A 17,340-nucleotide genomic window follows, 5' to 3' on the forward strand; every position below is an offset into this window, starting at 1 on the left:
AACAATTTGTAAAAACTTTGTAACATAATTTGTGGCTTTAGTATTTTCCCTCATTTTTTGTAATCCACCTTATATTTCACCAATCATAATATGGCACGTGTTTGATTTTTTTTTTTTTTTTTTTTCATTTTAAACTTTGGTTATTTTATAAGGAAAGTCAAATGAATCATAGTAAGTTATGATTAGTGGAACATAAAATGGAACAAACAAAAAGAGACAAATGATTTATGTAATTTGATAGTTTCATTTTGGATATGGAGAAAGCCTTTGGTAGAATGGATGGGAACTTTCTATTTAGGTTACTAAAATGTCTTGGATTCAACAAGCAATATGTGGGATTAAGAGAATGTTATATCCATAATATTTTCACAACAAATTTTATTTGACATGTTGTTACATATTGTTATTAGTGAGCAAAAAAGTATTTTCAGCAGTTGGTTCAAATTAAAACAATAACAACTTATCACATAAAATTTGTTGTGAAATTGCTGTGAAAATATTGTGGATGTAGCACTTTTTGTGGGATTAATTAGGAGTGTAACTTTTCTTACTCATTCCCGATCTCGATAGAGCCCCTTTGAATTTATCAAACCATTAAGAAGTTTGAGACAAGGAAATCCTCTATCCCCTTTCCTATTCATTTTAGGATTGGAAGTGTTGTCAAGACTTCTTTAACATGTAGAAGATGAAAGGAAAACTTTGAGCTTTAAAATAATTATGTTACATTTTCTCACGCGCATAGGTTTGCAACTAGTGATACATAACAGTGGGCTGAAGGGGATGATAACACAGTTCATACTGTTTAAGTCTTCTATATATATTGAAAATCTCTGGTTTAGCATCAATATTGTTTTTGGATGATATTCCACAAAAGCGGTTTTAAGTGTCTCATGAAATTCTTCCATTATATTTAGTCATAGAATCACTCTCACTGAACATCAAGTGTTGGCCAAGCTAATATACATTTTTTTTTTTTTTTTGTGAGAAGTCTCCACTCTAACCAATTTGTTATATTTAACGGCTTGAGGGAGCTAAATTTTCAGTATGTTTTCTGCAGCTGCTGATTCAAATAGCTAGTAAACCTTTTGTCTATCCCATCTTCTGAGGTTGATCTAGATGAGCTTAAACACCCACTTATTATCCTAGCTAATGTGTTGAGGTTGAGGCAGTTTAAATCCACGTATGTAAGGAATCCCAGGGAGTTCCAAACATACAGTCCTACTAAATAAATTTTTGCCCAAAAGAAATGTCAATATTGTCTAGAGCTATAAAATAACCAATTTTTTTTTTTTTTTATGAACAGCTCAATCTCGGCTCTGAAAAATACTTGTTTATGTTCTTTTATTTAGCAAACAAGTTAATCTCAAGCCCAACTTTACGCTCGACTATTAAATGAGCCAAACTCATCCATAATATATATATATATATATATATATATATATATATATATATAGGGAAAGATGAGAGAAAATTCAATTAGAATTCAATTAAGGTCTATTTTTGTGTTACGTGTCCTATCTAATCAAAGTTTTAGGTTCTACTTTGTATTTATAAGTTTTTGTGTGTGTGTGTGTGTGTGTGTGTGTGTGTGTGTTATTGTACTTGCTTAGGTTTAGAGCATATTCAGACTGGTTAAACCAAGTCTAGTTGCCTCTTGTATGCCTATTTTTTGAGCACGCATTGTAACCATTTTCTTTTAGTTCAATATACTTCTATCTTTTCTGTCAAAAAAAGTTTTGAAATTTTTGTGTCAAGTAAGATAATTCAATGTAAAAATTGGATTTCAACTAGTGATACTCTTTCTCATTGGTTCATCCCTTATAAGGTAGAAGGAGGAAAGCTATCTTTCCAATGTGGGACAAAAAGAATTCAAGCCAAGGCAAGGCAAGGCAATCAAGCCAAAAAAGCCAAAGCCAAAGCCAAAGCCAAAAATTCTTAAGTACCTACAGATAGTATACTTAGTACAGCTTAACATAACCAATATCATGAAAATTGTAGGGAAAAAACTATTTTAGTACCTATAAATGCCCTGGTCGAACTATATCTTATATGTTTAATAACCCAAACTAACATCAATAACACTGTTATAATTCATCATTCCCGTACAAGCTACATACTTGATTTAACTATATATAATATATATTTTTCATATGTACACTAGTATAAAAATATATTTATATAGATTTAATATTAGATTAAGTAAATTTGTAAATAGGTTCATATGATTTCAAATTATTAATTATAATTTATTGATAACATAATTAGTCCATTTGTAATAAAAGTTATTGATTTCTAAAAAGGTAAAAAAAAAAAAAAAAAGCCATGTTTTTATTATATACTAGTTATTGAAGATCCATATTTGTTTGTTTGCAATTCTCGTTTCATGAAAGTGGAATTCTAATTATTGTAATTATGTATACATATGTTTATACATAAGATATTCACTTCAATTTTTATTAATCTTGAAACACTTGGATCCTATTATATATATATATATATATATATATATTTTTTTTTTTTTATTTATGAGTGGATGCTATTCTAAAGAATTAATGTTTACATCATGTGCCGACCTAATTATATGGTCAAATTACAAGGATTATATAATTACTTATATTTTGAGGTTCCATTATTTTAAAATAAAAATGTGAACAAATTTTATTGCTATAAAACCCGTTAGATAAATCATGCCCATTTTTAGAATATATTAATAGAATAAGTAATATATATATATATATATATATATATATATATATATATATAATTTATTTCATTAGATCAAAATATAAATTTGAAGAAAAAGGAATATGCTAAAATATTCCAACTCCATAATTACAATACCATTAGTTTTATCTATTATCTACATACTAATCACAATCCCACGTGATGTGCAAGAGTATATAATTATTTTGTAATGAAATATAATATATAATTTATTTTTTTAAATATTCATACAATCATATATTAAGATCAATAATCTGTAATACTGTGTTTCTCTCATAAGATAATTTCATTTTACATGTGTTATACTATTAGTTAAGATTTTTTTTTTCTTTTTATATAACCCTTTTACCAAACCAACAAAGGGCAAGGAATTTTTTTTTCCTAAAATAAACGATGTCGTATTTCTTTCTTTTTTTAAAATAAGGAATTTTGGGTTCTCTATAAACAAAAAGTTATATATATTTTTTGTGTTCTCTATTAATTTCTCTTCTTAAATATGGTGCTCATCTCAATACATTCATAAATATATACTGAATCAAAATATACCCATAAAAGCAAAAATAATGTCATATCAATCAACGCTTACCAATGATTAAGAGGGTGTTTGGTCATTGATTTCAAAACATATTGTTTAGTGTTTAAATACTGAACACTATTGTTCAAAAATAAAAAAAATATGTTTGGTAGACCATTCCAGAACAGGGGTTTTTGAAAAATATTGTTCAAAACATATGTTTAAAACAATGGTTTTTGAAATCACCTTCAGGCTGATTTTAAACAACAAAAACTAGTGCTGAGTGGCACTTTCGTAATTAGATTGAACAGTATTATGGGTCCACCGGTCAGCTTTTTGAAAGAATGGGTCCACCAGTCAACAAAAACTACTCTCTCACCCACACAGACAGGCGGGACAGCAACCCAATAGCATTTAAAAAATATTTTATATTTATTTTGTACTTTGCTGATTTAAAAAATATTTATTTTGTACTTTGTTCAGCTTTTTTTTACCATCTAACACACACATACTAAACACATATTTTATATTTTTGAACACTGAAACATGTAATTTAAACCATGATACCAAACACATTTTTTTGTTTTATAAACACTAAAAACATGTATTTCAATAACACTTTTTAAACTACAATTTTCACATCTTTTTAAACAACAATTTTTGAACACTTTAACCAAACGGGCCCTAATTGGACCAGTTAGGAAAACAATTTATTATTAATAATCTAATGAGATTATTCTCTCTGTAGAAACTAAAAAAAAATTCACCTACAAAAAGACAGATAAATAAGTTTCTATATGCATCCTTGCATTAGCATTGGAGAATGCTAATGCCAAATCTAAGAGAAATTTGGAATTTTAAGCCCCAAAACCATCTGCATTGGAGAATACTAAACAGCAGTATTGCAAATTTTTTTGCAATACTGCTACAATGCAATTCTAAACATAAAATTGCACTGTAGCAAGTATTGTAAAAAAATAATAATATTTTATCTGACTCTCTCTCCTCTGTCTCTCATCTCTCGTCTCTGTCTCTCATCTCTGTCTCTCCATCGCTGAACCCAAAAACCAACACCACGGCGAAACAGCCACCCAGCACCATATCACGCCAACCTAAAAACCGAAACAGCCACCCGCAACCCAGCACCACAGAGCACAGCCAACGATCCACGACCACCCGCAACCCGCAACCCATATCACGAATTCGCAACCCAGCACAACCAATGATCCATGACCATAGAGCACAGCCACCTGCAACCTAGCACCACAGAGCACAGCCACCTGCAACCCATATTACGAATTTGCGATCCACGACCCACGATCCACAACTGGAGCAGTGTGAGTATGAGCAGTGCGAGTACAACCCACGATCCACGACCCATGAAGTTTTGGGTTTTATTGAAGCCGAGTTGTGAAATTTAGGATTTTTTGTTTGTGGGTTTTGTTGATTGATGCGTTTTTGGTTGATCTATGAAGTTTTGGGTGTTTGAGTTGTTGGTTATTGTTGGACTATTTCACCACCTCGCTGGAAATGAAGGCTCTGGCGGAAGTTACAGATGGAAGAGAGCTGAAAATGAGAGAGAGGGGAGAGATGGGAGAGAAAAGATATAATTTTGAGATATATTATTTTATTATGTAGAAATATTATTTTAATGAGTAAAAGAGGAAAATAGAAGTTTGGGATGTGGAAGTATTGTAAAATAGTATGGTATAATGATAAAGTGACTTTTTAGAATTGTAAAATAGAGTAGCATTGGAATTTTCCAATGCTAATGCTCAATATAGAAACTTAATTAGGAGATATGTATGAAATTGTATTTTGATGAGCGACATATTTTTGCTTTTACAATTGTATTTTCATTATTATTGATATTGTTATTGTTATAAAAGGATGCATGTAGAAACTTAATTAGGAGATATGTATGAAATCATAATGCAAAAAAATTAAAATTAAAATCCTTTATTTTATAGCCCTTAGAGCTTGTTGGACACTAAGGAAAATAAATCAATGTAATAGTTCTTTGGATAATAACCCAAATCCCATTAGATACCTCTGCCCTTTCTTGCTCCATTGATGCCAATTTGCTTCAACCATTATATCTTCTTCTCAGAGCTATGCTTTGGATCCCAAATTGAATCATAAGGTCATTCTTCCACTAAAAGGTGGGTATATAATCTCTAAAAAAACAACTATTTCTCTATCAGTCTCTTAAATTTTTGCTTTATTACTTTGATCACTTTGATTTTTACTTTATAATTATTGTTTGGGCGCAACTGCCTTTTAGTTACATGCACGCAAAATTTTTTTCATAAAATAGTTGGTTGTTTTGCTGTAGGCAACAATTAATGCAGAAGTAGCAAACTATTTTCATGTGCTCATATTGTAAATTGCAACAATACACAATAAAATGGTCTATGCTAAAGGTAACAATGTAAATTGCTTCAAATAAACATTATTTTGGTTTTGCTTTCTTTTCTATAACATCTGTGGTTTGCTTAGCTTGATAATTTTGTCGCTAGACCAAGAACAATATAAAAAACAAGACAAAAGAGTTTGGCAGCTATGAAATTTATCTTAAATGATACCCATTTTGCAACATTTGATTGTGTATGTGTGACTGATATTAGAATAATTCAAAACATTTTAGAGTAAACTGGTTGGTTGTAGACTACAAAAAGATAATGAGAGATCAATCATGGCATAAAGGGTCACGAGTTAATTGCTGATCCTATGTGCCACATAGCTTTGATGGCTGCCAAATTTCCTATAGGTCTCAATAGGAAAATGTAAAGATTCCACTTTGACCTTTGAATTAATATTTTGATTTATTTTCATCACATTTGTTTCTTTCCTTTCCTTTTTCAATTTTATAATTTATGATTATTTGTAGGTAATACAAGTGGATGATATTGGGAAATAGATAATGTATGTTTGTTTCCTAGATATGTATTATGATAGACTAAAACAACACCATATGTATGAAACCATGGATTGCCATTGAGTAAAGTGCGTTGCTCCCTATTTTGTTGATAACATTAATCCCAATAATTGTATCTCTATGTTTTCATGTGTTTGATGGACACACCCATGAAAAGGGTTGACAAGAAAAATGATGGTCATGTTTGTTGAATAATTATTACTTTGAAGAAAAATCTAATTGATAAATGAGTTTTCAGGTAAATCTAATTGCAATAAATGTGTGTTTTTTTAGATTTATTGCAACTATGAAGATAGTAAAATGTTTATTTCAAGTTTATGGAAGTGGAATTGTCTCATTCAAATAGGTCTCTACCTTTCACTTATCATTCTTTGCCTAGTTATATTTAAACAAAAAATTAATTGACAAAGCTCTCTAATTTTAGTTTTTTGACTTTTGTAGGAATTTGTAAAATATGAAGATTGCATCTATACTCAGTAATTAGTTTATTGTCGTAGCTGTATTGAAGATGGATTGTGGGTTAAGAACAAGTTTTTGGACCAGGTTTTAGGATAATTATATCTAATTGTATTCATTTAAATAGGTGGAATTATAATTATGCATATCAAAATTGCTGATACCCAAAGCATCCTAAATTAACCTTATAAGGCTAATATAATGATGCTTAACCCCATGTTTCAATGACTTCTATGAGAGAGAGTGTCGATGCCTATGTTAATGAAGGACAAAGTCCTTACATCTTTCGATCGAATGTCAAAAACCACCACATAATTGGGTCTTACTTCTAATAGTTGGAGAAAAACCCCTTTTTACACAGCCAAAGAGATTGATAATGAGCTAAATGCTTTGCCTAAACATGACTCACTATGCGACCTTGACACTGCTATATATAGTTAAAATATTATCGAGGATGCTTGACGAGATCAATGCCTTAGTCAGAAATTTCATATGAAAAGTGATAGGTTCAACGTGTCTGATATGTACAACATACGCTTGCAGTTAATTGGTTTCATGATCAACTAATGGTAGGGAACAAAATATGCCTACTTGCATTGAAGTTCCAACTATTGTAGGTGATTTTAGCAATGAAAATATCCATTGTTTGTGTTATAATAAATATTCAACATTTCCAAAATCATCTTACATAAAAGCTTATAGCATTATCCACGCATCGCATGGGCTATCTGCTAGTTATTTGTAATAGAATGCCCAAAATAAAAAATAACAAACAAATTTGAGAATAACTCATAAGATTTCTAAAATGAATTTTACCAAACACATGAGATGCAATAATATCAAAATTACTACATTGAATATGTATATTACTTTTTTGATACTCTACAAATAAACACAAAATATTTTCATTATCAATATGTTCTATATAAAAATCAAGAATTTTCACAACAATGATGGAACAAATTAAACTGCATTAACCATTCTAAGGCAATCAACAATAACAAAAGTCAATATCATTGAAATATTGCGGAAGGAAAATAGCAAAATCACTTCAAAAAGACTAAATGCCAAAATGCCAAAAAGAAAGGAAAAAATAAAGATCATTTCTGATTATGTGTTTTATTCATCTCAATGATTTTCTTATTGCCAACTTAACTTTGAAAATCTTTGACAAAAACAATCGATATCTTCTCAAAATGGTGAAAACTAAAACTTAATTGAAAAATGTGGAGAACAATTAAACTGTGGTTCCCATTCATCATACATATCTCCTAATTAAGTTTCTATACGCATCCTTATATAATAACAATAATAATGAAAATACAATTGCAAAAGCAAAAATATGTCACTTATCAAGTTATTTTTGTTTGAATAATCTTTACTTTTGTCTAAATATATAAGTGAAAATATAGGGTACTTTTTTTTTTCTTTTTTTGAGAAGGGATATAGGGTACTTCTAACTATTAAGAGTATTTTCTATACAAAAACTAAAAATTTGTCCTCCCAAAAGGATTGAAAATTATAAACAAAACTTTGCATAGTCTTATAATTTAACTTCTAAATGGATTACTAGAAAAAAAAAATTCAAATTATAACTTGCAAAAAAACTAATTATTAACCCAAATCAAATCAAACCAATAGGATGATGAAAAGAATCGTGATCAAGAATTGGAATACCAAAATACATAAATATTAAAAAAAAAAGTCTATACAAATTTACCAAAAAGAGAAACAAATATGATGTGACAATTAAATCAATAATGACAAAAAGCACCATTAGTGGAAAAATGGTTGAAACAATAGAAGAATCCACCAAAAGAAAAACAAAATTGGAGAGAGAGAGAGAGAGAGAGAGTATTGACCTTTTTTGTCATGAACAACTTAGAAGGAATATGAAAGAGAGGTGAAAAAGAAGTAAAAAGAAATTTATAAGAAAATTAAGATGGAAGAGGAAAGGTTGAAGTAAATGAAAGATTAAAATTTTAACAAGACAGTAATTGAGAAACTTTAAATGAAAGAATTTAAGGAGATGGAACAAATTTAAATATTTATAAAGGAATCAAAATGAAAATTTTAAAAAGACAATGATAGGAGGAGATGAAAGATTGAACTAAGAAGACAATGGTTGAACCGTTGAAGAAAATGAAAGGTTGAATAAAGTAAAAATTGAAAAAAAAAATAAATAAATAAGAAGAAGAAGAAGAAGAAAGGATGCTAATGATGTGGTGTAAAAAGAGATTTGTAAAATTTATTGCAAAGCTTCCATATTATATATGGTATAGATAGATATGTATAGAAATTGTTTTCGGTTTTGATATTTTTTAGTTATAAACATCTAAATTAAATTAGTTGAATATGTAAAGACAAAATTATATATAAAATTAAAACCGTCCAAGTTATATATTTAATATTGTCAACAAAATTTAGGAATAAAAAATAAATAAGAAAAAAATAATTATATGACTAATGACGTGGCAGATGAGGTGGTGTAACATGAGCATAATGATAATAATAAATACTATGTTTCGGTTTTTAAATATATATAGATATAGATTGAAAAAAAAATTAATCAAGTAGTTTATTTATTTATTTATGGAATCAAGTAGCTTGTTAACAAGCTTGACATTGTTCAACAAGATATTGAACCAAGTTGGAAAATGTAATCTTGTTTGGTTCTGAGTTTGAGCTTAGTTCCTATTCAAAATAAATTTAAATGAATAAGTTTAAAATTTTAATATTCGATTTGACTCGATTTGTTTATGGCCCTAGCTTTGTTTGATTTCCATTTCCTTTGTCCCAAGCTGCAAAGTATGATGTTATATTAAAAGGAAATGCTAAAATTATTTTTAAAAAAAACTTACAGATTGATGTGGTGATAAATGTAATTGGTGAGTTTCAATCACCCAATAAATAAATGTTTAATTTGATTTTTTTTTTTTTTTTGGCAATTGGTGACAAAAGAGTTTAAACTTTGGTTAAATTTATTCAGAGTCGATTTAAATTTTTTTTTTTTTGTATTATTTAAACAAATTACTTAACTGATTAAAAAAATTATATTACCAAAATTACAGATGAATTATCTTTTTTTTTTTTTCGAGGAAATAGTAATATTTATTAGAACACACAAACATAAAAATAGTATATATAGTTTTTTAAACAGGCTTATAATATATTAAATCACCAGAGTACCACTGCAAAAGGGTCTAACCTTTGCAGTAGTAGTCTAGGGTTATAAAGATTGAAACTCTAACAATCACAACTAATGTGGGACAAACATTTTTTTTTGAGGAAACAGTAATACTTATTATAACACACGAATACAAAAGTAGCATATAAAATTTTTTAAACAGACTTATAATATATTACATAACTAGAGTACCACTATAAAAAGGCCTTAATGGTCATATCATGGATTACATTGGAGCAACATAGGCTATATATATAGCTCCAAATAAATTGAGAGAGAGAAAAAAAAAATGTTAAAACTGCTATATAAGTATAAATTTCACCATCCATGTTAATGTTTATTCCTATTCAGAGGTATAATGACATGGTGCTTATCCAAAAAAAAGAAAAGAAAAGAAGTTATAATGATATGGCATTGCATTAAATTTCCAAGTATAATATGATCTGATATTTTGTGTTTAATATGCAAGACAGCTGGGCAAGTAGGTTAATAGAGCAGGTGATGTGGCAACATCACATTAATTAGCAATAAGAAAAAAGAGATAGATATGCTTAAACACAGCGTTACCTCAAGGCAACCCCAAACATGTTCCTGTCTTTACTCATTTCTTCAGTCTTTGTCTCTCACTTTACTCTCTAAAGCCTAAACTCTCTCTCTCTCTTTGCTGAAAAACAATGTCACAAAGAAAAGAACTCAGTCCACAACCTCCGATCCTCCGACAACCTCCGATCCATCTCCCGGACAAAGTCGTACTCAACATCTTGTCAAGGCTGCCTGTCAAGTCAGTACTAAGATTCAGGTGCGTTCACAAATCCTGGAACTCCTTGATCACCAGCTCCAATTTTATCTCTACCCACCTTATCAACAACAACAGCAACAACAATGAGAATGATGATGATCGTGCTTATCTTATATACATGCCTGCTATGTATTCTCCTTCTAACAACCCAGTTTGTATGGTTGCTTGTGACCGCAAGTTCAATAGGATTTCTGAGTACCCAATTCCCTCTGAACTTCATTTAAACTGTCCTGAAATTGTTGGTTCCTGTAATGGTCTAGTTTGTCTTGCTCAGTATGGAAATGGGTCCACTATTGCTGATGTTATATATGTGTGGAACCCCAGCATTAGAAAGTTTAAGAGGTTGCCTGATACTTGCTTAAGCCAATATGATTCTGTTGCTACTGGGTTTGCTTATCAGGGTGAGAACAATGACTACAAGGTTGTAAAGATCTCTTCTTTGCGTGCACCCAACAGGCCTGAGGATGAGGTTGAGGCTGAGGTTTACACGTTAAGCTTGAATTCTTGGAGGAGGGTTGGAATTTCATTGAGACCCAATGTTGTGGTCTCCAATGTCAAGTATTATTCGTCTGCCACGTTTGTTAATAAGGCTTTGCATTGGCTGGGGTATATTAGTGAAGTTGATGGGCAATTCCTAAATCAAAATATGATTTTGTCATTTGATGTCAATAATGATAAGTTTGGAGAGATAGCACTCCCTCGTGGACAAGTGTTGCCACAAGGTCTAGTGGCGGTACCGCAGAGTCTAATGGTGTTCAAGGGGAAACTGGCCTTCATTACATTTGGGTACCCTGTAATCTACCACGGATTTATGCTGACCCATACGCCATGCTTCATTTGGGTGATGGGGGAGTATGGTGTACATGAATCATGGAATAAACTTTTTTCTGTCCAGTTTGAAAATGTTATACATGTACAAGGTTGCACCAAGCACGGTGAGCTTCTAGTTGAAAAGGAACTCAAGACCGAATCTGATGATGGTGAATTACAGAGGTGCAATGACTCCGTGATTGTTTCATTTGACCCTGAAACTTCACATGAGAAGGATCTTGGTATTCAACATCTTCCACTTATAGCCACTAGTTTCATGGAAAGCCTTGTGTTACTTGATGGAGCAACTTAGCTATCTGTATAAGAAGTGAAACCATTAGTGATAATATCATTGCGTTTTGTTATGTAAGTGTGATACAAATGAGACCATTATCATGTTGTTTCCTTGGGTATCATTTTTTTTTTGCGGTAAGCATATAAGTATTGATAAGATGTAGGTGAATTTTTTTTCATGATTTGTACCAACACTTTATTCTTGTGGCAAAGAACATATAGCATTTTACTTCTAACAAAATGATTTTTGGTAATTTTTTATGGAGTATGAACGTATGCCATAGTGCATATATCAACCCTTTATGCTTATGGCAATTTCATCAGACTTCATCGGGCACTATTGCAAATACAACTTGCTCAACCAACACGACTGGATTATCCTATGGTTCCATGACTGAGTTATCTGAGGGTAGACTTGCCTCTTTTATAGACTTTGAATTTCCATCCTCAGTTTTGGTGTCAGCAGTTATTGGGGCTTCAGACTCTGTTCTTACAGGTTGCAACTGACTTTTGACTTATGTCATATCAGTATTTTGGATCCCAACTTTTAGATATATATCCTCATCCTTGAGTCTCTGAGCCTTGTTGATACTGGGTTTCAAGAATCGATCCTGATGTGGTGGAGCATGGTGGTTGTAGGCCAGTGTGCTTGTTTCTGGTACCATTATATTGCTGGTGCCTGGGATTGAGAGAGCACATAAGTCATCAACTGTTGGTCCAAAAGAACCTGGGCATCAGTAAAACCTTTTTATTTTTTTGATAGGTTAAAACCTTGTTGTTGTCCGTTAGGTTAGCTGCTTGAAGCCCCATTTGTCCCTGCTCTGATTGAGCGTTAAAGTTGGTTGGGTAAACTGCTTGAAGTCCTGCTTCTCCATACAAGACAAGGTGGAAATGAAGTTGCTTTAGAGGAACCACCTAATTTGGTTTGGAGGGCTCAATAGGCTCTTTTGGAATTAAAACTTCAGAAGTTCTCATATAGCCCCCCCCCCATCTTTCGCTTGAAACATCGCCCCTGCGCTGCAAATTGATCCTGGGACTTCCTCTCATGTTCAACCGCTAAAACTTCAGCAGTCCCTGCCGCCACTTTCTGATGCTATGTTTCCTTTCTATTGTCATCAGCAACAGTTTCAGAGGTTAGATTTTCTAACGGGGTTTGTTTTTCAAATTCCTAAACTTTGAAGGCTGAACAACTTCTTGCTTCAATTCAGCATTGGTCATTTCTACTTTCTGCCGTCTGTTTATGACTTTGCTGAGTCTGCTACTTATCTTATACTTGTGATTGTTATTTTATACTTTAAAATTGCTTTCCATTCTTATGCTGCTCTAGGTTTCCAGAGCATTGCAGTCAAGCCTACAAAGTTCACATCATGCCATATGGCGGCAAGTAACCAGAATGGAGCAGGAGGCACTTGTGCTGGTATGGTTAATGGTGCCTGGCCAGAAATTGATGTAGAAGGGAGCGGCATTATGGTAGATCCACCTTCAATTGGTGCAGATACTGTAGTTGTAGGTGTTGCAGCACCATGTGGTGGGAAGTGCCTGCCACCACCCTGGCCACATCCCCAACCACAAAAGGGGGTTATGAGCCATCTAGTCTTGGGTCAAAATGTCCCTTACCACCCCCTCCAAAGGGCATACCACGCCTTCTACCTCCAGCTCTATAAGGAGATTGCCCAATCTGCAGAATAGCAACTGGAACAAGAAGCTTATTAAATATTTCTTTGAAAATAAATCTGCCAAACTAGCAAATTTAGCATAAAGATAGCAAGATAACAAAAGTACATTTCATGTAGCTTATATATATATATAAGTGAAGTGACAACAAAAAGTCACAACCTAAAATGCATTATGTAATAAACAACGCAGGAACCTGATGAAGACGTTCACTAACTGCTCCGCGACGCATGTGTACTGGGAAGCTAATGGCTGTGCCGACAGGTTAGTTAGGATGGGAGCTGATCTTACGTCAGACTACCTCTTTTTGTATGACCCACCGCCTGTGGTGGTTGATTTATTGGATAATGATAAAGCCGGGTATGTTTGTAATAGACTTCTTGTTCCGTAGTTTCAAGTGTTATGCGTCGTTAACCAAAAATTAAATAAACAACCAGACTGAAAGTTTTAATAAGCGACTTGAGTGATTGTGTAAGACACCAGAAGAATAAATAAAAACCTACTAAAGCAGACCAAAAAATATGAAACTGTTATATAGGAATTAGTACGGTAATCCTAAAGGCTTTATGCAATACAGGAACCGAGTGGATGCTAAAAGATCTTCTACCATTTTGTCCCTAGACTATGTAATAGTGTTACGCAATTGTTGGCTAATACTGCTAAGGAGACTGAGAAACCTTATATTTGGTTAGAGGAATGTCCTGCTGTTCTTTTTCCAATTGTACACAAAGATATTGCTTGATGCATATATCACAACTAAACTAAAAGGAGGCTTGATGCAATGAGTAACAACTGAGAGCAGGCGCTGACCTAAAAAACTAAGAATCGGTTCAACCAGGTAATAACAGATGGCATAGTCCTAAAGAAAGCTTTTCACAGTTAGAAAAACATGCTAGCATTCATGTAAAGCCGCCATGAAGCTTGTTATGGTAGTTCAATTAAGGTCACTGCCTATTAGTATTTATGTTTAGTACAATGACAATTTAAGGTTTGATAACACATAATCAAGTTCATTTGAGTCCTTCCAGCATAACTTGTGTTTAAGGGGAACGATTCCTCTGATGACAACATAAAAACTAGATTATTAGTGTAAGTTTGGGGAAGATTAGCTTAAAAAAAACATTGGATTAAGTAAACTAAATGTATTAGTAACATCTAAAACTTCTATATTAGTAGAATTTTGGAGCAAGGCTTGTAGCAGTTGCACATGCCAGTTTGACTTTGACACAACTTTAAAGCCCAATCAAAACCAGTTTTTAGGAACTAGGAGGATAAGTAGAACATAGCTGAGGCATTGCATGCCAAAATTATAATCATACCAACACCGACGGTTATACTAGAAAACGTCAATAAATTCAATAGAGAATGACGGGCAATTTGAATAAGAATATATAAAATATTCATTAAAAATAATAATAAATATAGGGACCTCACCTTTGAGTGACAATAAAAAATGACAGTAATAGTGTTACATTAAGCTTGATTACCTTACCTGCAAAACATTCTTCCCCATGCTATTAAGCTTCAAATGTATTGATATTAATTTCTCCTTAAACTAAGTTGTCTAATTTTTAAAGGAAATCGATTTTCTTCAAATGTTCATTAAAGTAAAAATTACTTAAAAGATGAGGCATTTGTCTTAACTTTACAATAAAGGTCTTTGTTAAGATTTAACTCAATATCATCACAACCAAATATTTCAAAATAATATTGAGATGTATTTAAATGTTTCAATGTAGATACATATATATTAAATGAAAACACTATTAGAAAATTCACTTTCAAACGACAATTCTTAGAGAGAGAACTATATAAATTACTTAGATTGATACACATAAATTAGTTACAAACAATTATAATAATATTATTTATTATTTATTAGTTACTGTTATTGTTATTGTTATATTTATATTTATGTTTATTTGTATTTGGATAATAAGTTTTCCAACTAAGAATTGTTTTGCATATGAAATTTATATAAATAGCCATGTAAATTATTTTTATATTTTTTTCAAAAAAATTATTTTTATATAATTGATTAATGCACACCTATAGATAGGGATGGCAATGGGGTGGGGCGGGGCTGAAGGATGGGGTCTTCGTCCCCGCCCCGCATGGTTTTATCTTGCCTCATCCCCGCCCTGCCCCACATGACGGGGAATACTTTCTCACCCCATCCTCGCCCCTTGGAGCCCTGCGAAGCCCCACCCCACTCTGTAAAACTCTACTTTTTGTTAATTTGCCCTACAACTAGTACAATTTTTTTAATGAAACTTATTTCATTAATAAAAATATACTTGAAATTACAAATTTATCCCATTAAATCAAATCAATTTTTAGAAAAAATTGAATAATCTATCCAAGTGTTTAACAAGACAATCATAAAAAATAAATAAATATTTCATAGTATAACACATAACAAAATAAAGACAGAGAATCACATTGGGTAAAATAAAATATGCTAACATTAATACGTTTGTTTAAATAGTAGGGTTTTAGGGTATGAAAAATTTATAATTATAACCCTTAGTAATGCGGAGCAGGGCGGGGATGGGGAGGGGTGGGTGGGGTAGGTCTAAAAAATTTAAACACATCCCCGCCCCGCCCCGTGGTGCAGGGCTAAAATCTTGTCCCATCCCCGCCCTACCGCCTTTGCGGGGTGGGGAAAATCTGTGCAGGGCGAAGCGGGGAGGGGCGGGTTAAGCGGGGCGGGGAAAAATTGTCATCCCTACCTATAGATATATTAGATGCATTTACTCTATTTATAAATTCAATGCACTACATAAATGCATACTTTATTGAGGTTGAAACCTAAATGAGACTAGTAGATATGTGTTAGATATTGATTTACTCGTTATTGTAGTGGGTGGGGGCTCCATATAAAAAGAATTGCCCCGTGCATGTATTTTGGGCCACATATCGCATTGAATTTGTGACGATACAATCCAACTAGGTAGTGTAATTTTTTTAATTTCATTTTGAACAATATTTATCCTTGATAAAATTAGCAATATCTAATGTAGTACATGCTAATCTTGTAAAGTGAAAAATTGTCTAATGTGATTGCTTTTTATTTATGGGTACTAAGTATATGAATAGACTGAGTCGCCTTCGAACCTTTTATGTCATAGGAAGGGACATATGGTAGGTAATAATTTCCAGCGTTATTTGTTATCAATTGCAAAGCTCTAATACAATCAAACCATTCGTCGATTTGGTGAAAACAATAACTACGAAATGAAGTTTATACTCAATTTAAACCGCATGAAATGGATGCAAGGGGCAACCTACATAAAAATTGGAGAGTGAAACATGCTATGCATATTCATAAATGGAATAATGGTTCTTAGTTTTTCTGTGTTGAATGAACATATTATTTATCAAGGTATAGGGCTCTAGATTGAGGGATATTTGCAATTATCAACTAAATTGTGACTTTTGTTATTCATACAATTCCAAACACAGTTGATGATGGATCATGTTTTTTAGTGGCATTTTTATCTTTGCTCTCTCTTCATTTAGACTTCCATTTCAAAAAAATTTGCATTTATTTAGTTCACCGAATTTGAAAATTGAGTAAATGCATATAATATATTTAGAGGTGTGCATTAATCATTTAAATAGTTTTTTTTTTTTCAAATATATAAAAATAGCATATAAGGTTATTTATATGGATTTGATGTAATAAACCATTTTTAATTGGAATAATTATCATCCAAAAACAAAAAAAAAAAACATAATAATAATAATTTATATATATATATATATATATATATATATATGTAATGGTGTAAATTTTTATTAATATTATATCATTTAATTGGTTTTTTTTTTGAGAGAGAGATAATTGGTTTAATATATTGTGAATCACAATGTTGGATTACATACATTCTCTGATTCTCATCTGTATTTATATATATATATATATATATATATATATATAA

General features: G+C 31.7%; 2 protein-coding genes across 2 annotated transcripts; both read left to right on the forward strand.

Moving 5' to 3' along the window:
* The first annotated feature begins 10,493 nt into the window (after positions 1 to 10,493).
* On the forward strand, positions 10,494 to 11,741 carry LOC126722209 (F-box/kelch-repeat protein At3g23880-like). The gene has a single exon (XM_050425355.1). The coding sequence runs from the start codon at positions 10,494 to 10,496 to the stop codon at positions 11,739 to 11,741; it is 1,248 nt and encodes a 415-aa protein (XP_050281312.1).
* A 296-nt stretch (positions 11,742 to 12,037) lies between these two features.
* LOC126723037 (uncharacterized) lies at positions 12,038 to 13,770 on the forward strand. Its single transcript, XM_050426253.1, has 2 exons — positions 12,038 to 12,855; positions 13,050 to 13,770. The coding sequence occupies exons 1-2, from the start codon at positions 12,813 to 12,815 to the stop codon at positions 13,409 to 13,411; spliced, it is 405 nt and encodes a 134-aa protein (XP_050282210.1). The 5' UTR covers positions 12,038 to 12,812; the 3' UTR covers positions 13,412 to 13,770.
* The last annotated feature ends 3,570 nt before the right edge of the window (positions 13,771 to 17,340 follow it).

Source organism: Quercus robur, chromosome 4 (assembly GCF_932294415.1).
Source record: "Quercus robur chromosome 4, dhQueRobu3.1, whole genome shotgun sequence".
NCBI classification, from domain to species: Eukaryota; Viridiplantae; Streptophyta; class Magnoliopsida; order Fagales; family Fagaceae; genus Quercus; species Quercus robur.

Excerpts from the sequence above, each read along its gene's own strand:
- LOC126722209 (XM_050425355.1), top strand. The coding sequence starts at position 10,494 with ATGTCACAAAGAAAAGAACTCAGTCCACAACCTCCGATCCTCCGACAA.
- LOC126723037 (XM_050426253.1), top strand. The coding sequence starts at position 12,813 with ATGCTATGTTTCCTTTCTATTGTCATCAGCAACAGTTTCAGAG. Across the intron at positions 12,856-13,049 it reads CATCAGCAACAGTTTCAGAG|GTTTCCAGAGCATTGCAGTC; the intron begins GTTAGATTTTCT and ends ATGCTGCTCTAG.